Source organism: Armigeres subalbatus, chromosome 3 (genome assembly GCF_024139115.2).
Source record: "Armigeres subalbatus isolate Guangzhou_Male chromosome 3, GZ_Asu_2, whole genome shotgun sequence".
NCBI classification, from domain to species: domain Eukaryota; kingdom Metazoa; phylum Arthropoda; class Insecta; order Diptera; family Culicidae; genus Armigeres; species Armigeres subalbatus.
In genome coordinates, this window is record NC_085141.1 from 425,872,236 (window position 1) to 425,898,225 (window position 25,990).

Sequence of the window (25,990 nt, forward strand, 5' to 3'; positions counted from 1 at the left end):
GGAAGTTTCTTCAGAAATATTTTTTCTCTTCCTCTAGGGTATTCCACCGGATGTTCCTCTGAAGTTCCACCAGTAGTTCCTTCGGGAATTCAATCAGGCTTTCTTCCAGGAATTCATTTAGCATTTCTTTAGACATTTATCTACAAATTCCTCCAGAAGTTCCTCGGAGAATTTCTCTGGAAGTTCTTACGGGAATTCCTCCGGGAGGTTCTTTTAAGAATTCTTCCAGGAGTGCCTCCTGGAATTCTTACGGAAGTTCCTTTGGGAGTTCATCCTAGAATTCTTACGAGAGTTCCTCCAGGATTTCCTCCGGAAACTCTTCCTGTAGTTCTTCAATAAATTCCTCCAGAAGTTCCACCGGCAGTTCCTCCGAGAATTCCTCTGATAATTTCTCCGGAAATTCCTATAGAAAATCCCCCGGGAGATCCTCCGGAAATTACTCTGGGAGTTCCTCCGGGAGTTCCTTTTCAGAGAAACACCCAGAGAAACTGCCGGTGAAACTCCCGGTGAAACTCCCGGAGGGATTCTCGTAGAAACTGCTGGTGGATCTCCCGGAGGAATTCCCGAAGGAACTGCCGGAGGAGCTCCCGTAAGATCTCCCGTAAGAACTCCCGGAGAATTTTCAGGGGGAACTCCTAGAAGAATTCCTAGAGGACCTTCCGGATGAGCTCCCAGAGAAACTATCGGAAGAACTTCGGGAGGAATTTCCAGCTTAATTTCTGAAGAAAGCCTAAATGATTTCCTGAAAAAAGCCTGAATAATTTCCTGGAATAGCTTCTGGTGGAACTCCCGGAGAAATTTCCGGAGAAACTCCCGGATGAATTACTGGTGGAATTCCCGGAAGAACTCTCAAATGAATTTTCTGGAAGAATTTCTGAAGAAACTCCCGGGATAATTTTCAAAGAAACCCCGGGGAAACTACCAGAAGCATTCTCGGAAACAAGAGAATTCATCTTATAGACAAATCTCGTCTAGCTGAAACCTTTGTTGGGGTTTGTAGCTGGACCATCATCATCATCAGAGGACCTCCCGGAGAATTCCCGGAGGAGCTCGCAGAGAAATTCTCGGAGGAGCTTCTGGTGGAAAATCTATATAAATTCCTGAAGAAGCCTAAATAAATTCCAATTCTGCCGAAATTCCCGGAAGAATTTTCAGAACTGCCGATAGAACTACTGGAATAATTCGAAGGAAATCCTAGAGAAATTCTTGGTGGAAATGCCGGTTGAACTCCTGGAAGAATTCCAGGAGAAATTTTCGGAGAAACTCCTGGAGGATCTCCCAGTGGAAATCTTGAAGTTTCCACCGGAATTCTTTCAGGATTTCATTGCGAATTAATCTAGGATTTCCTCCGAAAATTCCATTGTTGATTTCATTTTCGGAAAATTTTATGGAATTTACACAAGAAATTCGAAGATTTTTCGTGAAATTCTCAGGAATGTTTACTGGCAATTCTGCGGAATTTCCACGGAATATTCTTATTCTTAAAACTATGGGAAACAGCACGAAATAATTTGAATTATTGCAGGGAATTCTGCAGAACTTATAAAGAAGTTCGTGAAGATTTTCTTGAAGTAAATAATGGTGGAATTTTCGGATCAATTCCTGGCAAAATGTATGGTGGAATTCCTGAAGACACTGCCGAAGAAGTTGCTGAAGGCATTCCTAAAGAATCCCTGATAGAATTTCGGATAGAATGCCAGGAGCAATTATCGAAGGAATTCCTGGAGAAAGCTTGCATATTGATTTTTCTGCCTATTTTATAGGGGAGGAGGATTTGTTTAGAAATTCAGATGTATGGTTCTAGTTTTCTTAAACTTATGGAAGAATGCAGGGTTTTTATAATAATTGTTATAGCCGATTTTATATTCTTTCTGAATACTAAGTTCGTTAATGTTTTTCTCACTTTATTTAAAAATATCTGATGAGCAATAAATCACGCATTTTTAAATCCATTATTGTTTCGATTTGGTTTCATGTGTTAATATTCATGTGTTTTTATAAAACTACTTTAAAACTACGATTTGAAAGACCAAAAAAGTTTGCCCCCCCCCCTTCTCGAAATCCTGGCTACGCCCATGGACCAAAGGCCGGGGTTTCAACTTCAGCATAATCAACGTCCACAGCCCACACTCCGGAAGCACTGATGATGATAAGGACGCATTCTAAGCGCAGCTGGAACGTGAGTACGACAGCTGCCCAAACCACGACGTCAAAATCATCATAGGAGATTTGAACGCTTAGATTGGCCAAGAGGAAGAGTTTAGACCGACTATTGCGAAGTTCAGCGCTCACCGGGTGACGAACGAAAACGTCCTACGACTAATTGATTTGACCGCCTTCAAGAATATGGCCATTCGCAGCACCTACTTCCAACACAGCCTTCCACGCTCTGATTGATGGATGGCACTTCTCCGACATCGACTCTGACCACTATCTAGTGATGGTTAAACTCCGCCCAAAACTATCCGTCATCAACAATGTTCGGTACCGACGACCGCCGCCGTACGACCTAGAGCGACTGAAGCAACCTGATGTCGCTACTGCATACGCGCAGCATCTCGAGGCAGCGTTGTTGGAAAAGGGTGAGCCTCTTGAAGACTGCTGGAATACAGTCAAAGCAGTCGTTAACGACGCAGCGGAAAACAACGTCCGGTATGTGGGACGAAGTCGACGGAATGTTTGAGAGTGCAGGCAGATTCTAGAGGAGAAGGACGCAGCGCGGGCGGTCGTGCTGCAGCAAGATACCCGGCCGAACGTTATTGACGGAAGCGGAGACACCAGACCCGCCTTTTTCAGGAGGAGTGCGAGGAGATGGAACAGCTGTGCCGTTCTCAAGAAACACGCAAGTTCTATCAGAAGCTCAACGCATCCCGCAAAGGCTACGTGCCGCGAGCCGAAATGTGCCGGGATAAGGAAAAAATGTGCCGGTGCCGAGCCGAAATGTGCCGGGAGCATCTTGACGGACGAACGTGTGGGGATCGAAAGGTGGAAGCAGCACTACGAGGAACATCTGAATGGCGCTGAGAGTAAAGGCAGTGAAAGTCAAGGCAGCGGAGGAGATGACTACGTCAGTTCAGTGGACGATGGAAGCCAACCCCACCCTGAGGGAAGTTACGGATGCCAAAACAACAGCTTCTTCTTTCTTCTTATTGGCATTACATCCCCACACTGGGACAGAGCCGCCTCGCAGCTTAGTGTTCATTAAGCACTTCCACAGTTATTAGCTGGAAGGTTTCTAAGGCAAGTTACCATTTTTGCATTCGTATATCATGCTTTGTAGCCGTGCGTCTTACCGCACGGCTAAGGAGTGTTGGAATATCAGGTAGTGTGCGCCACTTCGCTGTGGATCGAAGATGGATAGGAAGCGGGCGCCAGTTGGTTGTAGTTGCTCTTGGGTAGATTAAGGAATATTGTTATGGATGTATTGTAGATACCTATTGTTGAATAAAGAGAACTGCAGCTACTGGCAGAAGTATCAGTCAGTAGCCTGCCGTGGTGTAGAGAGGGAACTCTAGTATTTTGTTTTATTCTTCGTGAGGGGGTTCCCTTATCTGGCCAACAAGGAGGGCTTCTCCAAACAACAGCTAAAGACCAATAAATCAGCTGGTAAGGATGGCATTGGAGCTGAGCTCATCAAGATGGACCCGGAAAAGCTGACCACTTGCCTGCACAAACAGAACAGCTACCGGATGAGTGGAAGGAAGGGGTTATATGCCCCATCTACAAGAAAGGCCACCAGCTGGAGTGTGAGAACTTTCGAGCGAGCACTATCCTTAATGCCGCCTACAAAGTGATATCCCAGATCATCTTCCGACGGTCTATCACCATTAGTGAATGAGTTCGTGGGAAGTTATCAAGCCGGCTTCGTTGACGGCCGCTCGCCAACGGACCAGATCTTTACTGTACGGCAAATCCTTCAAAAATGCCGTGAATACCAGGTCCCAACGCACCATCTGTTCGTAGATTTCAAGGCGGCATACGACAGTATAGACCGCGTAGAGCTATGGAAAATTATGGACGAGAACAGCTTCCCTGGGAAGCTTACCAGACTGATCAAAGCAACGGTGGATGGTGTGCAAAACTGTGTGAAGATTTCGGGCGAACACTCCAGTTCGTTCGAATCGCGCCGGGGACTAAGACATTGCGCTAGAGAGAGAGCCGTGTGTAATAGCCGGGGTACGATTTTCAACAGATCCAGTCAATTTATTTGTTTCGCGGATGACATGGACATTGTCGGCCGATCATTTGCAAAGGGGGCAGAACTGTACACCCGCCTGAAACGTGAAGCAACAAAAGTTGGACTAGTGGTGAATGCATCAAACACAAAGTACATGCTTGTGGGCGGAACCAAGCGTGACAGAACTCGCCTGGGAAGCAGTGTTACGATAGATGGGGATACCTTCGAGGTGGTCGAGGAATTCGTCTACCTTGGATCCTTGCTAACGGCTGCTAACAATGTTATTCGTGAAATACGAAGACGCGTCATCTGTGGAAGTCTGGCCTACTACGGTCAAAAAAGATTCGCCACCGCACCAAATGTGTCATGTAAGTATTCGAGAGACGGGTCTTAGGACCATCTTTGGCGGCGTGCAAGAAGACGGTGCGTGGCGGCGAAGAATGACCCACGAGTTCGCCCAGCTCTAAGGCGAACCCAGTATCCAGAAGCCGAAAGGGTACGATGGGCAGGACATTGAAAGTTAATATTTAATTTAATCTAACCTCAGGGTCAATCCGGGAGTTATTTTTACGAAGAACGATAATTGTGTACATACTGAAGAGAATAAAGTATCTCTGTGATAGTGATTTTGTTACTTCATGCGGGTTTTAATAATGCTGCTGGCCATATTCCGAGAGATTTTCCCGACAGATCTTCTAGATCGTATGAAGAAGTGCCTATTTTCTTCTTAACTTTGCAAGGAAGATACTGAGCTGCATATTTTGCATTGTAATGTTCGGCTGCATTAGACAGCTTCATATTCTTGCGATATACAAGTTGTCCCAGGTGAATGATTTTGAGAATCGGTTGTGTCGTAAATTGTATTGGTTTTTGGAATTCTTGTGAGCCTTTGCTAAGTTGCTTTGGACGATGTCGTAAATATGTTTGAACATTTGTTTTCGTTGCTCTTGATGTTCCACTTCGGATAATAATTTATCGTGTCGATGAAGCTGATGATCAGACCCTCTTTCGGACAGTTCTTGACCGTGTGTTATATAGTAAGGAGTAAATCCAGTGGATGAGTGAATGGTCGTGTTAAGTATCACTTCAATTTCAGGGATTTTTGAGTCCCATGACCGCTGATCATTCTTGGCATACGTACGTATAGCCGCGTTGATGGTGCGGTTAACATGCTCAACTGGATTTGCCTGTGAGTGGTACCGGGAGTTCAGCCAGTGTGCGATTCCGAAGTGATCCAGAAGATTTTTGAATTCCTTCGAAGTAAAAGTGCTTCCGTTGTCGGATATTACAACTTCGGGAACGGAATTCCTATAAAACCACTGGTCTCTGAGAATCGCACACATGGCTGAGCTATCCAGTTTCCTCACAGGTTGGATTAAAACCCATTTGGAGAACAGGTCGGCTACAACCAGTATGTGTTGGTTAGCTTTTCGACTGCGAGGAAGAGGTCCCACAAAATCTATAGAGATTATCTGCCACGCAACACGCAACACGCATTTTCCCCATAGCCGGAGCAACCGGAACGTAAGGGGGCTTCACCTCTTTACAGGTTTGACAAGCTTGAATATATTTCCTGATATCGGTTCCCATTTTTGGCCAATAGAACCGGGTACGTATACGGGCCAGTGTTTTATCGTACCCCAAATGGAAGCAATCGTCATGGTTCTTCTTCAAAATTCCCGGAATTTCTTCAGAACGGGGGACATGCTTCCATTCAAAGCGACTATCAAACGGTTCGTTTTTAGCCGTCACAAATTTATACAAACGACCATCGCTCAACTTAAAATCCACATAGTTATCAGGATTGTCCGACACCTTCTGTACGAGGGTAGAGTGCCACGTTGCCGTTGGGTTTTGGATCACAGCAGTACTACGTGATAGGGCGTCTGGTACAACATTATCCTTCCCCTTTCTATGTACGACGGTCATGTCGTACTGCTGTAGATCCAAGCTCCATCTACTGCAACGTGACCCTACCTTCCACTTCGAGTGTAAAATGTGAGTTAAGGCGGATGAATCTGTGATGATGGTAAAATGGTATCCCTCTATGTAACCACGGAAAGCGTCTATGGCCAACAAGGCGGCCAACGCTTCTTTTTCTGCCGCGTGGTAGTTCCTCTGTGGTGTAGTCAATTTGTGACTATAATATGAGATAACCTTTTCCCCATCTTGATGCTGTTGCGTCAGGATGCCAGCTACCGCCACGTCGCTGGCATCCGTTTGGATAGTGAATTCTTTAGAAAAATCAGGACTACCCAAGATTGGAGCGGATACTAGATACTCTTTAATTTCACAGAAAGATTTTTCTGCATCCTCGGTCCAGCGAAGAATTTTCGTTTTTGTTTTGAGGAGTTCGGTGAGACCAGCTGTAATACCGCTGAAGTTGGGGATGAACCGACGATAATAGTTGGCCATCCCCAAAAATCTTCTAAGCTTGGTGACGGAAGTGGGCCTCTCGTATTCTACAATTGGTCGTATCTTATCCGGGTTTGTACGGAGACCATCCGTGTTCAGCAAATAACCCAAAAACTGGATCTCAGACACACCGAACTTTGATTTTTCGAGGTTTATACTCAAGTTGGCCTCAAGCAATCTTCGAGCAATTTCACGTAGCAGCTGTATATGCTGCTCGAACGTCTCCGTAACCACGATGATGTCGTCGAGGTATACGAAGACATGAGGCTCTTGTATCCCGTGACCAAGTACTTTGTCCATTAATCTGGCCAATGTGGCCGGGCTGTTTACGAGGCCAAAGGGCATACGCGTATATTGGAAGAGGCCCTTACCTTGTACGCAAAACGCAGTGTATTTTCTAGACGACGGGGCCAGAGGCACTTGGAGGAAAGCTTCTGAAAGGTCGATAGTCGACAGATATTTGGCCTTTGGAAGCTGACCAAGTATACGGCAAGGATGTGGTAATGGATACGCGTCGCGTACTGTGCGCTCGTTTATTTTTCGCGCATCGAGACATAATCGTACCTTATTAGGTTTTATGACGGGGACGCAGTTGAGAGACCAGTCGGAATTGCTAGGCTCTATGATTCCGGCATCTAACAGTCGCTGTAATTCCACCGTAAGCAGACTCTGGGTTTTGGGGGACATTACGTACGGGAACTGTCTTACAACATGTTGCAAGAATGCCGGACAGCAACTGTTGCAAGAATGCCGGACAGCGTGGGGCGCATTGGAGGATGGAGAGATGTGGCCTCGAACCGTGTATTGTGGCGTCAAATTGTTGATTCAGTATTATCTGTTTAGATGTAAACTAAATAAATAAATGAATGAGTGAATGATTTGGGTGCATGATATGAATTTAAGGAGCAGGCCCCCTATTTATCAGTGCGTGTAGGTATGTAGGTATTCAAAAGCGGGATACTTTGCAAGGTTGCAACGCTGTTTAGAAAATCACATGTGCGGCAATTTCTTGCGGGAATCACTATAGTTTCCACTACTGTACGGTCTACACCAACATCGCATGGTAGTGAAAAACTCCGCAACTATTTTTTCCAGATTTTTGGCAGAGCTAGAAAAAAGCAAAGATTAATACAGGGCCAGATTTAGCCGGAAGGGGCCCCGGGGCCAACAGCTTGTTGAGGCCCCAAAATGTACAAAAAATGTTGGTTTTGGTACATTAGATTTGTGGAGGCCCGGGGCCCCTATTAAGTCATCTTTTAAGCAAATTCGTTAGGAAAACACCCAACTTATTATCAATTTGTTTTAAATTCAACTTTTGTCCTTTGGACCTTTTTTCCATTTCGACCTTTTGTCGTGAGAAGATTCCCATGTGTGTCTCTATACATAAAGTAAGCCATAATATGTTTCCTTTCGTTAGTTTGTCTTTCTGAGAGTTCATATTCTATGTCGCTTGTAATTTAATGTCGTTTACAGATTTCATTGAATCTAGAAGAAAAAAAATGAAAGACTAGTACCTACTTCTAAATGATTGAGACTGTGACTGAGTACCTGGGGATGGAGCAACTGTACCATTTTCAAGAACACTAAAGTTCTATCAGAATCTCAGCTAGCAATTAACATGTTTGGGGGTAAAAATATTGATTTCCCCTACATTTTCCTGTCGGTATGTGTAAACACCTATAACGAAATAACCAAAATTAAGAAGCGATGGTACCTTCAAGAAATCTGGAATTATCTTTAAAAACATCTGGAGCAGAAATAACTATCATGATATAATATAATTAAAATACGACCTAGTCTCAATCTTATATATCTTATATATAAAAATGAAATGGTCTGTGTTCGTATCCGCATAACTCGAAAACGGCTGGATGGATTTTTCATTTCTTCAGCAGAAACATTCGTTAAAGTTTCCGACGGGTTTATATGATATTTCCTAATGGGAAAATGACGAGTAAAGTTGAGCAAACCGTGAATAACTTAAATTGTGATTTCTATGCGAACTTTGCATGGGCAGTTCAGAATGCGCATTTTCGCCTACTATGCAGGACAACGTCTGCCGGGTCGACTAGTACTTCATATACATCGTAATCTTTTGTAACAAGACGAGTTAGTACGAGTTATCTCATCCAATTCTACCACTTGAACGTAGCTTTATAGATACGTATTTCAAAGTGGTCGTAATACGTATCTGAAAAGTTACAAACAAGTGGTGGAATTAAATGTGATAGTAGTACAAACTTATCTTACGACACTGAAAATCTCTAAATAATCTTCTTTTCAAACTGATAAGTGGTTTTTACAATAAATAGTACCAAACATACTCTATTACCAATATAATCCACTCGGCTGATTTGACGAGACAACGCAGTAGCGCAGCGGTGTCACAAAAGGCAAGCAATGTATTGAAGAGACCTTTCGAGGGGTGCTTAAACTTATGATTTAATATGCAGTATATCATTTCGAAATAATATGCTAGAAATAATCCCATGTCCCCTTTTTGATATCTGAGTTCAAACATAAAATTTTTAAAAAGTAATTCAAATTTTCAAAAATTGTGAAAATGGTGTAATTTTTGCAATTATCGCACCCCTTGGATATCGTTTTCAGGCGTCGTCAGTTACCTTTTGTGACGCAAGATGGTGTGAATGTGCTGTCTCTTGCCTAATTTATGGGGATTCACGAAGTGGACTATATTTGATAGTACCTATCTGCAGTATTGCTCTGCCAATCGAAAATATTTCCCATTTACATAGTACGAATTCCAAACGAAAAGAAATACGAGCTCACAGCTACCGGATATAAACAAAATTGTAATTTTCTAAAGCTTGAAATGAAAGGTAAACATAACGTAAGAGATGAACAAGCCCGAAGCTGCAAGTAACCCTAGACGGTATTACATGTTACATTTTCGAAGATTAAAGCAATTTTATATTCTATTAGCCACTGAGAAAAGTTAATTTGTGCTGAGTGCTCCAGTACAAGGTTTGCGGACAGTATAGGAGCTCGCTTTATAATGTTGAGCAACCAAACATGGGAAGTTACATCAAATATTTAATTTTTTGAATTTTGCTTTTTTCCATTATGTTTTTCAAAAATACTTCTACACTCGTATCAAAAGGGGGCATTTTGGCCAGGGAGGGGGGCACATTATACCATCTTACCCTATGTATCTATAATAAAAACACAATACAATACCTTCAAACATAGAATCAACTTAAAGTACATTTCAACGTTTGTCCAAATAAGCTAACAGACCTAATAATGAACAATATTCGCTTAATTGAGTGCAAAACTGTTAGCCGATTATGAAAAGCTTTCAAATCCAAAATCCCAAAATATAAATAATTAAGAGATGCTTTTATGAATGGCCGCTTCTTCCATAAACAGAATTCAATCGACCGGTATGAATGGGAGCTATTTCTAAATGTTCTCTCTCCTCCATGGAGCAGCGTGGTAGCTCGTATTTTGCACCGCCGAACACATTCATGAACAGAAATTCATTCACAGCAGATCACTCATTTTCTTCCCGCAAAAAAAAACGCGTAGCTCGCCTGCTGCGCTTACTAGATTGAAGATGAAAAGAGGAGAGCTCTGCGCCACGCTGACCAAGGATGTACATCGGTAGCTTTTCCTTCGCTGAGTGAAAAGTCTCGGTCGGGAGATCCACAGCAGCACGGCTTCCCACGATCGACCAGCGAGCCAGTCAGTGATCATTCGATATTGTTGCCTGGCGGACGTAAACCACAGCAGCCAGAGAACTAGCGCGAGACAGCATAAGACGTTCGCGAGTTTCGACGGTGGAAGATAGCGGGGAATAACGAATAAGAATCATATTTTGTGCAGAATACGTGTGATCTAGCGAGCGAGAAAGAGAAAGAACCAAGAAAATTTCTGCTTCTCGTTTTGGAAAAATCATATTTGCCACAACATTGATAAAGGGAGAAATCTAAAAATTCGTGGGCAACATTGCGATCAGTGAACAAGTGTAGCAGCCATCCGAAGAAAGTGGAATTCCATAAAGTGGAAAGTGCGTAATATATTTTGAAGAGAAGGAGCAGTTGCACATTTTTTCGAGCAATAAATGAAATAATATTTTCATGGTGGTTGTAGACCAAACTCTGTTGTGATTGTGAGAAAATAGGAAAATTGCGTGAAAAATGTGCACACTTTGAGTCGGTACAGCGCACGTGCACACGCATACAGTAACAGGGTAGAAGTAGAGTAGAGGAATTCACCAATTTCGCAAACGCTTATTTTCTCATCACATCTTCGTTTGCGCCTGTTGTGAGGAATTTGTATCAGCAACGGCAAGCGCAATATAGACAAAAATCTGAGAAGAAAGAACGATTGAAGTAGAGATTTTAAAACGCAGCAGGCCACGTTACGATCTCGCCTCGTCTTAGGACAATGAAGAAACCTCAATCCGTTCAATCCGGGAGCACCGCAGCTCACAAGATTATTGCTTTATTTTTTCATTCCTCGATGACTCCGCTGCGCAGTTGGCCTATAAATGAGAAATGATCTTTAATCCGTTTGAGAGGTCGTGATACCATCGAGCTCAGGAAATGAAAACAGTGTGATTAGCTTGACGACTGGTGGTGGTTACATCACCCAGAAATGAAATTCAAAGTCGCCAAATAGCGCCTGAGACTAACTGATCATGCCAAGTGTGGTGACTGCCAGCCATTGATGGGGCTCACCGAAATAACACCAAAGGAATTTTTGTTGTGTTTGAAAACGGGATGACGGGAGCGGGCATGTGTCTAGTTGTACATTTTGGTCTGTCGATGTTGTATTTATTTTTCTGTGCAAAAGTATGTCCAATATACTTCCAAGGCAGTCGTTTTCCGTTGTTTTTATTTCCAAAAATATGTAGTCATGCGAAATGATCTGTAGCTTTACTAAAATTAACGAAACGTGGCCAAAAATATTGTTATCGTCAAAGGTTTGCGAAATTGTTGATTCATCTACTTCCTACCCGAACCCGGAAGGTCTACATATACAGTTTCATCCGACAGTTCCTACTGACGCCAGATCTAATCGAATTGAACCGGAAGTGAAGTGATAGCTTCAGTCTTGCATGTGATCTGTTCGATATACATTGATCAGCGTAAATAATATTCAACGGGCAGAAGCAGCAGCAGCAGCAGCTTTCGGTTTCATCCCACATAACAGGGATTTGGTTCAACTCAAAACACAGTAAACAGCAAACGCAGAAATGATTCACGTGGACGAAAGCGATCCCGTTGGTGGTAAGTACTTACTAAGCAGACTTACTGGCCTCTGTTTTATATTTTCGGTGACCTACCTACATATATAATTAAGCGATGATGGTAAACGCTAAAGCAGACAACAACGACAGGTTTTTAGAAATGGTGGAGTTCCTTTGATGGACAACGGTATTATTGCAATTATTGGGTCTTTTTTTCAGTATGGGGTTTTCACTTTGATAGTCAATTCTTCACTTATCATGGTGATGTCGAGACCAGAAAGGCAAGGGGAGGGGGTCAAAGAAACCGCTCAGGTCCAACGCAGAGACTTTCCGTAAGCAGGGTTTTAGAACAATAGCTACAAGTTTGAACGACAAATTAAAAAAAGAAAACAAAACAGATAGCCTTAACACTGAAAACATTAAAATTGGGAATGGGCGCAGCTGACTATTTTGAATAGACCAGATGAGCCAGCCTAGCGCTGAAAGTCTCGCTAATAAAGACAAAAAGAAAATATTTTGAATAATGTAGGTCATTACTGGGTTCCGAAATACTACTCGGGTGACCTGAAGGAAGGATGTGTCTAGATGTGACGATATAGGCCTCCAGCTTTCAGAAAGCAGATGAGGGCGTTGGTACTGGCGGTATCGTCTGCAAGAGCGTCTCTGATGCTTGTGGGTTTCCTATACGCCTTCCTAGGGACTTGGAGTACTGGCGATGTAATGTTCTTTTTCTTCTTCTACTAGGGGAAGTGTACCGGTTTTGGTCACCTTAGTGCTTAATTTGGCCAACCATGAAAAATGCATATTTTTCAAAAACTGTCGATCAGTTTCCACAGCGAAGAAGCGTAAGGGATATATCTCCTGTTACAGCTAATGAAACCCTCGGAAGTTGCTTTAATTTCGGAGTTAAGTGAGAAACTGGCCAAATTAGGAACATAGCCAAAACTGGTACAGTTACCCTACTTATTCTACTTCTTTTATTTCTTCTTCTTCTTCTTCTTCTTCTTCTTCCTCTATGGCTCTATATTCCAACTGGAACTGACCTGCTTATCAACTTAGTATTGTATTAGCATTTCCTCAGTTATTGTTTGAAAAAAAAACTGTTATATGCCCGATATCGCATGAGCATGTATCTTGTTGCCACACAATGGCAATGGATATACTATGCCAAGAGTGTCGAAAAAGTTTCAACCCGAAAACATCCTAGAAGGGATCAAGAATTGAACTCGCCATCTCCGCCTTTACTCGCAATGTACTACTGAGTTAAGTACATCGCAGACTTCACGGTATATTCATAAGGGCCTTCCCCCAAAGTTGTTGGAAACCCTGCACAATGCACGATGGCTAAAATCGTGTTTTGAGCGCGTTTATTTAATAGTACCTTTATTATGCAATTTAGCGTAATGGTGTCTTCGAGACATTTAATCAGTAAGTTAATGCGCTTTTTTGGAGGTATTCAGCTTACTGATCAATCCCCCTAAAAGTGAGATGAAAAATTTATTTTTTCCACTTCACAACATATAAGGTTTAATTCTTCATAAAAGTTGTAGCAAAAGTTCTCCTGAAAAACTTTGTCGAAGACACCAAGTTCGTAATTCCGTTACTTTTGGAGATTTTTTACGTTTTATGCAGACAACCCCCCTAAAATGGGTTTTTCGTCATATCTTTTTTATTTTCATTCCTACATTATTTGCATGTTCTAGAAAGTTTTAGATAATATTAAAATACGCCGTTTGGTGGCTATTGTGACTTGAAAACTTAAAAAATAAAAAAGTTTTAACAGTTATATTGGATTTTTCACTTGTCATAAGACGAGTTTGTACAATCCCATTTAAATTCCACCACTTAATTGTATCTTGACGGATACGTTTTTCGACCTCAACAGTAAGGCCGTCTTCAGTGTCTCGTAATTGACTCGACTGAAGTCAAGATACAATTAAGTGGTGGAATTTAAATGGGATTGTACAAACTCGTCTTATGACAAGTGAAGACATTCCACTAAAAAGCTCAAAATAATTTTCTTAACAAAATGGATTTTCCAGTCATATTTGATTTAAGTGCTACTTGACACCAGGAAAATTGTGGCAGTCAATCTCATACGCATAACAAAGTACAAGTAATGAACTTTCAATTAATACCTGAACTGTAGAGTTGTTAGCGAATGTAAGTAATGTTTCATCAAAAACCATTTCCTACTTTGCAAGATAGAAATCAATCACCCACCACAAGGAGTTGATGAACCATTGCACCATGCGTCTCCATATTATTGTATATGCTTGTACATCGAACATGTTCGAAACTTGATGGCATAAAATGCAATAGGGTAAGACGGTATAATATGCCCCCCTAAGGCAACTCCTTGATGACTTTTTACTTTTCAACGCAATTTTTGCAAACTTTGTGTTATTTGGTAGTCCAGGAAGTCGAAAATGCATTACCCGTGAGTAGTCATATAAAAATATTTCAGTTAACATGTAATAAAGCTTTTTTGAAAAGTCGTGAAAAAATGAATTTTAAAAAGTGCCTGGGCAATACGCCCCACCTCAACCAAAGACGTTTAATTGCCCTTCATTAGTATTTTATCAATCCCATAATAAAAAGGCTACAAATCCTTATGCGCTTGACATTAAAAAACCAACATAGGTCCATTCAAGCAGGTGTGAATTACATTTCAATATTTTCCATACAATTTGGAAGCAACTGCTGCAGGCTCGCTGCGCTTGTGTTCAGTTGGTAAGGGCATATCGTCCTGCCTACACTGGGGCGTTTTAGCCAGTGAAACATGTTTTCGAAAATCGTTACATTTTTAAAGATGGAAACAATTTTATATCATATTAACCACTGAGGAAAGTAATTTTGTTGCCCAACTGAGTGTTCCAGTGCAAGTTTTGCGGACAGTATGCCAGAGTCGCTCCAGAATGTTGAGCAAACAAACATCAAAACTGGTACTTTTAGTATTTCGCTATTATTTTCATTGTGTAATACAAAAATACTTCCACATTCACCTAGTATGATGGGTTTACAAATACTTATAGGTACCAACTGTTTTTGACCCTTAATTAGGTATAGTTTTCTAGAAATCAAAGGGGGGCGTTTTGGCCAGGTGGGGCGCATTATACCGTCTTACCCTAAATCTCCAAAAGTAATGAAATTACGAACTTGGTGTCTTGGACAAAGTTATTCAGGAGAACTTTTGCTGCAACTCTCGCGGAGATATATACCTTCCATGTTGTAAAATGGAAAAAAATAATTTTTCATCTCACTCTTAAGGGGATTGATCATAAGGCTGAATACCTCCAAAGATGCACGTCGACTTACTGATAAAATGTCTCGAAGACGCCATTACGCTAAAGCACATGATAAAGGTACTATTAAATAAACGCGCTAAAAACACGATTTTAGCCACAGTGCCCTGCTGTGACCGGCTTAGAGCCGGCCGATGACCTTTTGATATCTTAAATTAGGGAGATCTATCCAGACAGAAGTGGCGCCTTTCACTTTGTGGTGTTGCTTGTTGGTAGACTATCTCCAACTGCGATCCATGTCTTCCCACGATATCTTTTTTATCCAGGTTTTGGTATCTCCCAGGATGATGGATCAGCTCTGCTTTATCGTAAAGGGAGCTCTTCAAGATCCCTTTCACATTGTGTTGAACCTAATCTAAAATTTGAAAAAAAAAACAACTTAATTCACCGAGTGGTGACACTGCCTTTCTCGCATTTAGCCAAGACACCAACGCTTATATAGTCCGATTCCATTTTTTTATAACTTTTAAACGCAATGGTCGATCGGTATCAAATTCAATAGTGATCAACAAGGCTTTGTCCCCTGACGAATGCAACTTGTTGCAAGAAAATCGATTAAAATTACTATATGAAAAAGTAGCCAATGTTTTTCGGTTTTCGTGTGCACACACACACACGGACAGACAGACATTTGTTCAGATCGACGAGCTGAGTCGATTGGTATAAAACATCATGGGTCTCCGAGACTTCTATAAAAAGTTCGATTTTGGAGTGAAATGATAGCCTTTCGGTACAACTTTGTTGTACGAAAAGGCAAAAACATAAATGAAGTTTCAAAAAAAGGGAAACGGATGTAAAGAACCGCTAACCATGGTGTCCAGTTTCCGAAAAACGATGCGCGATAGTACTTCCAGGTATTCCGCAGTGTCATGGGAATCAGGCAAACGTTGTATTCAGGCGCTTGCTGACTACGATGCTCTGGATCCAGGGGTGTTTTGGCTGTTTGCTCTGTAATGCGGATTTTTCGCTGGCAATATCTGTCAAGATTAAGATTGGTTTTCTCGATGGATACGTAGCGGCGACGAAGATTGCAGCGGTTTCAGTGGGAAAAATGCTGCAAATGTCCGGGAGGCTGTCCGAGACTGCCAGGTTTGTCCCTGTGACCACGATCCCGACTCCGCGGCCTAAGGCAGCTCCTCTCCTCCGACGGGGAGAGACCGACGTCGGCCATCGTGTGCAGACTCTTGTCCTCTTCGTGGTCATGGCGATTGAGGCGGCTTAGCAGTAGACCGCCGCTAACACACGAAGATAGAAAGGCAAAATGCCTGCCTTGGCACAAGCATACTCGGTTGGTGTGGTGTTGGTGACAAGGTTTCTATGAGGTTACGGTGGGATAAGCAGGTGAGCTCCTGTTCATAGAATAGACGACTATCGATGATATCCCGACGAATCCGTAACCGGAGTACTCTATTATTGGTTCTGTTTGGTTTAGACAAGGTGCTAATTAGATTTATTCTAGTTCTGCAGTTGACCTTGACTTGTGGCAAGAAAGTGAGCCACCCATCGATGGACACTCCTAGCACCTTTATTATTCTCCGGTTGGGTATGGAGTATTCCCTAAACTTCATGTTTCGACCGCATAGCTGATGTCTCCCTCTGCAAATGTGGCCACGGACACTTGATGTCGGTCATGGAAAACCCCACCGAGGTAGCCCAGGGGTGAACGGCGCTAACGGTGGATTGGGCTTCAACCCGCGTGCGTGCTGCATTGTCACCGACGACAACTAAAATAATGTCGTTGGCGTATATAAAAATGTAGATGTTTGATGGTAGGAAGCGAACACATGGCGAAGAGGAAAAGTATAACAGCCAAGACAGACCCTTGTGGTACGCCAGTTTTCTCCTCGAAGGTCATCGAAGCCTCTTTTCCAATTCGCCGAAAATTCCCATTGGCCGAAATGGTCGTTTGACAGAAAGGGACTTTTGGCCGAAAGTTTCGTATGGCTGAATTATTCTGCAAAAAAAATCGTCTAGCTGAATTGTTATTTGGCAGAAAATGCCGTTTAGCCGAAATAGTTGTTTAAAAAAAAACATTTTTAGGCCGAATGGCTCTTTCGGTTAAAAGACCATATATATATATATATATATATATATATATATATATATATATATATATATATATAGATATATATATATATATATATCAAATGGCATTTTCGGCCAAATGATTTATCGCGTTAATCGACTTTTCCAGTCAAACGGCATTTTCAGCCAAATGTTAGAGCAAAACACTGTTTCGGTCAAATTACCAGTTCGGCTGAATATCATTTTTAGTGTTTGTCTCCGCCGTCATCCTGCTTTCCTGTTCGTCGATGCGTTCAATTATTTTAGTTTTGTCGAAATTAATGTTGTGTCCATCAATCAGCATATGTTGTGTTAATCCCGTACGGTTGTCTTTTCGTTTTACATCATTTCTATGTTCTCTTATTCGTATGTCGAGTTTTCTTCCTGTTTGTCCGATGTAAACTTTTCCATCTCCTGTTCCACATGGCACGAAATACACCACGTTTTTCTGCTGTCCTGGTGGTATGGGATCTTTCACTTTGGAAAAAATGTTGTTCTTCACCTTGTTTTTTGGTTTGACACAAACAAATAGATTTAGGCCTGATGACTTTCGGCTTCATGTGTTATTCGGCCAAATGGAATTCGAAGTGGAATTCGTTTTTCGCCGTGTGACTTCCGAGCAAATGACACGGGAAGACCGAAGGTCAAAATACCGAGAAGTGTTTGGCTGAATATGTCATTTGGCCGAACAAACCATTGAGCCAAAACCTATATGGTCGAAAAAGTCGTTTGGCCAAATAGGGAAAATACAATTTGTCGAAATGGTGCTTTGCTCGAAAAGATCATTTGGCCGCAAGGGTCGTTTGGCAGAAGCCTTGACATTTTCTGCCAAATGGTTTTTTTTTTTTTTTTTTTTAATATCTATTTTGACTAAACGGCATATTTGTCCTGATGCTTCGGCCAAACCGTATATTAGAGTAAACGGCTTTTCGACCAAATTATCGGTTCGGTCGTTCGTATGTTAATTTGGCCAAATGCAATTTGGCACTTACCACACTTACCACGGGCGCTATTGCGTCCACAAATAAACTACACAGATAGAAAAATCCACTGAAATTTACGCTCAAAATCATGCACATAAATGGAACGCCATTATTAGCGTAATTCCATGCGGGATATAGCCTAAATATAATATTAGACGTGAATAATCAATATTGCATGCAAGTTGTAAGCAAACTTGTTAGGAAGGGCATCATTTCTACGTAGAAAAGCGTGAATTTCCGCATCTCAAGTTTTACGCGCTGTTTACTTTTCATTATTTCTTTCTGTGTAGTTTTTAATAATTTCCCATAGAATTTTCGAAGATTTTTTTATGGATAGTAAAATGAATTTCCCATAGAAATCCAAATAAACTCTTTAAAATCCCGAATAATTTTCCGTAAGTATGCCGAGCAGTTTCCCGTGAAAATTAATAAAAATTTAAGTGGGAACGTCGACCAAAATTTTGACAAACGCCGCCGACGATTTTTAGGCTGGCGCACACCTCTAATTGGGATAACGAAACTTCGCCGCCACTCATCAGGGAAGATTGGCCTTACCAACCCTGGTTGATCTCGGGAAATGATCCAGGGAACTCGGAAGTTTGCCAGTGATAATCTGGATCTGGCGGCGATGGTCCTCTGTAACTCAGGTGGGTATTCGCTTACCGAAACTAATGTTGCGAAATATTCCCCGAGTGCGTTAGCCACCTCAGGGAGATCGGAGATGGTACGATCTTGGGTATCGAGTTGAATGGGGAAGGATCTGCGCTTGCCACTGAGCGCATTAAATTTTCCACATAATTCAACGGCGGATTTAGCTGGGTTGCCATAGTCGAGGAAGTCTTCCCATTGTTTCCTCTTAGCGTCTTGAATGACTGACCTGCATTCATAATGTTTCTCTTTGTAAAACTGTAATACTCTAAGCTTGCCTAGATGACCAGCGGGTAGCCTCCTGAATTCACGGAGGGCCTTCACAGCCAACACAAAATCGCATATGCTAGTGAAAAAGTGTACCATGTGTAGGCGATATAGGCGCATTCCTTCGTTTGATTAATTGATGTGAGGTGGTGGGGTAAAAGTATCCATTTACAAAAAAACAGTTGCATTGAGATCCAGCAGCAGATGAGTAGCACAAAATATAAAAAAATAAAGTGTTGTACGAAACTATTTGAACCATTCGCTATTTCTGATTTGCGTTTTAATCTGGTTCATTACGGTATTATTTTATGTTTCATATACGATTGCTATCTAAACGTAAATAATTTTATACCGTATTAGAAGTTCATGAACATAGTAACTAAGCATACCTGAATCACAGACAAACAGACGTAGCAACTAGAACAATTTGTTTTAAAATTCATCGTCCACTTAACGTGCATGTTGTACGAAACAAAGTTTAGTACGACAATGTCAACAGCAGGCGCTAGTGTGAGATGTCAAATACAAAGGTATACGATGCGCAAGCCACTGGATGTGAAATTCGCAAGCATTTGAATTTAAAACGACTGTTGTGCTCATGGTCGATAGGAATTTCCTCAGTATTACGTTTGTTTGTCTTTGCCTGAATATTAGGTTGTCTACGTTGTCGTTACACCTCTGACGTAGTATAGAGCCCCATAATCATCGTTCTAGGACAATGTTCCTCAAATTTCGCCGAAAGTCCATTCGGTTTTTTGTTGAGCATCGTTTCCGACATTTTTTTTCCGAAACGCACACTTAGTGACCAGCCTACTGAGATCTGTCATATTTTATACGAGTCACAATATTGTCTTCTTTGTGCACTCGATACAGCTCGTGATTCAAATGTCTGCGCCTCACACCATTTTCAAACTTTTCGACCAGTATTGAAGCATTTGTTGCACAAACACACTGAAAGTTTCCCGGTATTTTAACGTCCACGCTTCATGTCTGTAAAGAGGCACTGGGCACTCTTCAGTTTCGTGGAAAGATTGTCCAACAAAACCTCTGATTTTTTAGTCGTTTCTGTCCATCAATGAATCATTTTCTCAGAGCGTTCTCTACGCTGGGATGAGATTTTGGAGATCTCTTGAGAATAGAACAAAGATCAAAAGTGTCTTTAAGAATCAGTGCCTTTTGGTTTCTAAACAGCCAATAAATTTTAACCAATTTTAGCCCGGTTAATGCCAATTTTTCCGTTTCGGAAACATGTGCAACGCATATGCGCAGCCAAATTATTTAGCAAACAAAACGGAAGAGTTGACGGATAATATGCAATTAAATATCCTCTGATCTGTTGAAGAATATTTTGTTATGAAAAGTTACTTAAACTTAGCCTGGCCACTAAAAAGATCTTTTGGAGGATCAAAAAAAACTACAAACACAAAAGAAAATGTACGGTTGTCAATCCAAAAAATGAGTCGTTCTCGCATCAACGGATCCACTGGCTGTGGTGTCTTCAATGTGAATTCAACCACCTTCCGAAAACTTCAGGAACCGTGTTCGGTTTATGTTGCTGAGCTGGCAGCAATTAACTTCGCTTTGGGTATAATTTCCGATCAGCCCGTAGACCATCATTTCATCTTCTCGTATAGTCTTAGTTCTATCGAGGCACTCCGGTCGATGAAACCTGTTAAGCACGCATCTTACTTTACTACAAACATAAGAGAGCAGATGCGTGATTTGGTCGAAAGATCTTTCAAGATTACCTTTGTATGGGTCCCATCCCATTGCCTAATCTGTGGCAATGAGGCGGACTAGCTAGCAAAGGTGGGCGCACAGGAAGGTGAAGTTTATGATAGACAAATCTCGAACAACGAGCTTTTTTTTCATTAGTCCGTCAGAGTACTCTTCAAAATTGGCAAATGATTTGGTCACACAATGAACTTAGACGGTGGCTATTTTCCATAGTTCCTAAAGTTTCTGCGCGAGCGTGGTTCAGAGGTGAGGACTTAAGCCGAGGCTTCATTCGCACGATGTCGAGGCTTATGTCCAACCACTATTCACTAAACGCACATCTCTATAGAATAAACCTGGTCGATAGCAACCTATGTAGGTGTGGAGCCGGTTACGATGACATCGATCACGTAGTTCATGATCACGAACACGTAGGTATTGTATAACCTTGCCTCCAGAGAAGTAAGAAATGTTTTCGCGACGTGGTATATATGCAGGCTATCTAGGCATTTCTTTGCTCGTCTGACATTAAAGTTTGATATTTCATTTTTTTTTCTTTTTCTTCGAAGTTTTTGCCTTTCTCGTACAACAAAGTTGTACCGAAAGGCTATCATTTCACTCCAAAATCGAACTTTTTATAGAAGTCTCGGAGACCCATGATGTTATATACCAATCGACTCAGCTCGTCGAGCTGAACAAATGTCTGTCTGTCCGTGTGTATGTGTGTGTGTGTGTGCACACGAAAACCGAAAAACATTAGCCACTTTTTCATATAGTAATTCTCAACCGATTTTCTCGCAACAAGTTGCATTCGACGTGGGACAAACTGTAGTTGATCACTATTGAATTTGATAACGATCGACCATTGCGTTTAAAAGTTATTAAGAAAATGGTATCGAACTATGTAAACGCCATATAAGGTTCGGTTGGTGTCTTGGCTAAATGCGAGAAAGGCAGTGTCACCACTCGGTGAATTAAGTTGGGTTTTTTTCTTGTCTCTGTCTTATTGTTCCGTGTACAATGAAGCTCTGGCCATGCGGAAGATGCTGCCTGACGTCGTCACGAGTATCTTGGTCAACGTCCCTTTCCCCTTACTAACTGTCAATAATAATGATATAGTTTGTAAATATCACAAATAATCTCGACTCCGTTCAGTGTTATACCCGCCTGAGCCTGTCAAATAAATGCAATAGATAAAAAAAGCATAGGGGGAATGTTCCAAAACCGACCCCCTAAATGGGCCAATGGGCATTTTTTATCTATTTTTAAATTTCAAATCAAACAATGTTCCTTTCGATTTATGAGTCGAAAGAAAACCTGATGCGTTTAGGATTATTAACTTCATCGTTCAATGAAAGAAAATCGAATATTGATTCTTCATTTGGTCCCAGGACCCAGTTGGTTTATTTTGTGGCGTGTTAGAAGTTATTGAATGTTGAGAATGTCGGTAAACATTCCATAATTGTCGGGGTTGTGTTATCCCCTACTCAAGAGCGTTATAATTGACGATGCCCCCTGGCCTAGACGTCCCTGTGAGATTTATAGAAAACTAGAACTTACTAAGGTCTATAATCAGTTGGTGCTTTTAAATATTTGTTAAACCATAATACTACGTAAATGTGGAAGTATTTTTGTGTTACATAATAAAAATAATTTCAAAATTCAAAAAGTTCCAGATTTAATGTAGCTTTCAATGTTTGTTTGCTCAATATTATGGAGCGACGCTTGTTTACTGTCTGCAAAACTTGCACTGAAGCACTGAGTTATGCAACAAAATAACTTTCCTCAGTGGTAAATATGATAAGGGGGAGCTTCTCCTGAATTTTATCTCATGGCTCCGATATGCATCCCATCAAAAAGAAAGCAATGAAAGGGCATTTGATTTAATTCCGCGGTATTTCTTTGTTTGACGATGAGATGAATATATGTTCAGTGAAATGGAGATTGGAGCAGTTCCCTTATAGAAAATAAACACAATATGAAACAATAATTTTGTTGAAAAGTAATAAGACATTTAAGTATTGCCTCAGGGTGGGGGACATATTATACCATCTTACCCTAGTAAGATAAAAATTCTCTTTCCCCTTTTTGTCCCATCTCAGCAAATGACACAAGTATCCACAAAGTATGTCACGCAAAAATGATCGATTTTCAAATACCACCCCCCCCCCTGGCCACACTTTTTGTATTCAACCTTTAAATTTTGTGCTTAGATTGTCACGCTGCTCGGACATCCCTAATCCCACCTCCGCCCCCCGCCAAGAATCGATAAGTACTTTGTGGATGGCCCGAAACTACGTATAGTAAAAATCGGTCATTTTCAACCCCCAACCCTCTATGTAACATTTTTTGTATGAAACATCTATAATTTTTGTAAGAGATGTCACACATCAGGGAACCCCCTCCCACCTCTAAACGTTACGTAATATGTGGGTGTTCCCTAATCTATCACGTAATCATTTAGAATTTCGTCCACTCTCTTTTCCCCTTTCAAATCATGCAGTAAAAAGTAGAGTGCAATAAAATGGGGGTCGGTTTCGGGCCACTGCTTGCCGGTTTCGGACCACCCCGACTTTTTTCGGAAAATGACGGCTGTTCAACAATAGCACCTCATACGACCTAACCTAAGTACGCGAAACATAACTAAGAACTGGGAGGGAGCTCTCGATACTACACATCAAATTTAATATATACTGTTGTCATGCGGCAAGCAAATTTTGAACAAGAAAAACAATCAACTTAGGCGCCACCTGAAAAGAATAAAATTTGTTTTGTGTGTTACTTTCACCAATTATTTTTTCACTATATATTTTTTTTGATAGTAGATAAGAAAACCCCAATATTTCAGGTACCTGCGAGTTACACTTTTTGAGATATTAGTTATCAAAGTTGAGAAAAGGTAAAAAACGCGGGTTATCTCTTTAAAATCTACCTTTCCTTCATAACAGTTGTTGAATTTTTTTCCGATACGATACCGATACCAAGGTTTATATATAGCATTGTAAAGATAATTAAAAGAGCTTTCATATCGTATCAACAAAAATCGTGATATCATGATAGAAAAAATAATTTAAATCAAAATACGAAGAAAACACTGAAAAGGTATTTTCAACTTTAAAAGTCAGCCACTTTTTTTCCCCGCATTACCCCGTGGAGTTGGGGATCATATTTGGGATGTGTACTTTCAGATTCCAATTATCTGTAACTGCTATTTTCTTTTTACTGAATCGTATCAATTAACATATGGGGAGTCTGCAAGTTGTATTCCCGGAAATCATTAAGGATCATCCGCAGACTAAACATCTGATCGACTTCCGCGTAAACCTGTCTGGTATTCGCCAACAGAAGACTCCTCATGCGACCTCCCATTATACACGGCAGAATTTGCGCTCTTTCTTATAAATGGGTCATCCAACTGACTGGTAGGCAGTTCTTCATCCTCCCATATTTTCTTATTAATGTGGTTGCATCGATGCAACTACTTGCTTCCAAGCTCGACTGAATTTTCATCCTTCCATGCAGCGTTACGTTTTCAGCTTATTTAGGGCCTTCTTGATCTTATTTAGCATTGGTGGTTTCAGCATACGACCAAAGCTCCAGGCGGGGTTGGTTGTTCTGTTTTCCCTAAGGTTGCCAGTAACCTGGCCGGCATCACGGGGAAGAAACTTGCTGTTCCTTCTACGAATAAAGCATCACAGGTCAGTCGCAGTCCCAGTCGGTCAGTTGTACATTTTCGCTGTATCCCAACGATATAACCTGAATAATGCTGAACCTAAATGAAATGTTCGCATCATCTAATTTCACAACAATTCACTAAACAGGCTTCAAACGAATTTGAATAATTTTACTTGTTTGTGATAATTACGAAAAATGGTATAGTTCCTTCTAAAGACAGCAAGCTACCCTTTCATCAAACAAAAATCGCCTGGTATAGCTGATTTGTCTTGAGTTTTCAGTTCTCATTAAGTATTTGGTTATTTATGATATCTTTATGTTCTGAAAATGAATACTATTCCAGTGGTCAGTAGATTTTATTTATGTTATGAATACAATGATATTTATTTGATTTATTTTCTCGCCAAATCTCGTATATTCGGTCTAAATTGATTCCTAGATTCGACCCGAAACGAAAAATAACGTTCAAAGCTAATCGAACTAATCCTCTTATTCCTGTGTAACCTTAACTTAAAAAATCCACGAGCTGTTAATGTCAATTCACGCGACTGGGTAAACAAAAACAGCGCAAAATACTTTCCTGTCAGCTTTCTACGCTGCCAACTGCCGCGATGCGCCGGCAAACGGAGCCATTCAAGTGGAATTTCAATTTATGTACATACGCAAACTGCCACAACCGCGCCGTTTCGCATATCGGTTAATTGGAAAAGTACCACGCGTCTCCACTGATCCCCTTGGCGGGCGGCACTTTTTCGGTTGGGAGCTACGTCCGTGTATTCGGCGATTTTTGCACGTCGCATCGTGAGTCATAAAGACGAAAGAGCCATCATCGGTTGGGTGCCGTTACTGGGCTGGGTGGTAGGTAGGTAATAAGCACTTGACGTACGAGTAGGATTAGTGGTGCGTCAGAAAATTCGGTTTATGAGGGCAACGCAAATATCAGGTCATCACGCTTCCACGGTTATGATGCCAGGCTAGTCTGGCTGTTCGTTGGCACGTGTGACGGAGGGAAACATAAATTTGTGCATCATTTGTCGATGATGTATTTTTTCATGACAAATATACATTTGTGTAGTAGGGGAATGGTTCCATTTTCAGTTTCACTATAAAGATCAATCTCATCTTGAAACAAAAGAATAAAACATTTATTCTATTAGTGTATCAATTTTGCGAAGCATAGTGTTGAAACGATATTTTTAAGTGGAAGGTCTATCACTTTCCTTTAATATTAGGCTGATCATAGCACAGGAAAAGTGAAAATATTTGTCAGTGTGGTCAATTTTTGAAATTTTCGGTTGAAAAGTCGGCCGGAAGAGTCGCGGTTTCCCATGTATTGCATAATAGTCGATGCAACATTTGCGCAGATAGCATGGTGTCAGCTTTGAGCATCTCTGCTGAAATGCGATCAACCTCGGGAGCCTTGATGGATTTCATGTTTCGTGTGGATGCTTCAATCTCCTGCAATGATGGAACTTTGGAGTTGACGCGGAGAATGCGTCGCACCCTTGGCGGCTCATATCGAGAT

General features: G+C 41.3%; 1 protein-coding gene across 7 annotated transcripts in view; it reads left to right on the forward strand.

Annotated features, from left to right (window-relative positions):
• The first annotated feature begins 10,239 nt into the window (after positions 1 to 10,239).
• The window catches only part of LOC134227418 (calcium/calmodulin-dependent protein kinase type 1G), a 65,725-nt gene continuing 49,974 nt past the window's right edge, over positions 10,240 to 25,990 (forward strand). For 2 of the 7 annotated variants that reach the window (XM_062708902.1, XM_062708904.1), the window contains exons 1-2: positions 10,240 to 10,622; positions 11,614 to 11,847. In XM_062708902.1, the coding sequence (XP_062564886.1) occupies positions 11,814 to 11,847 (34 nt within the window). In that variant the 5' untranslated portion in view covers positions 10,240 to 10,622; positions 11,614 to 11,813. Of the gene's footprint in view, positions 10,623 to 11,586; positions 11,848 to 25,990 lie in introns of all 7 variants that reach the window. The other 5 variants (XM_062708907.1, XM_062708908.1, XM_062708903.1 and 2 more) reach the window with 4 other exon arrangements.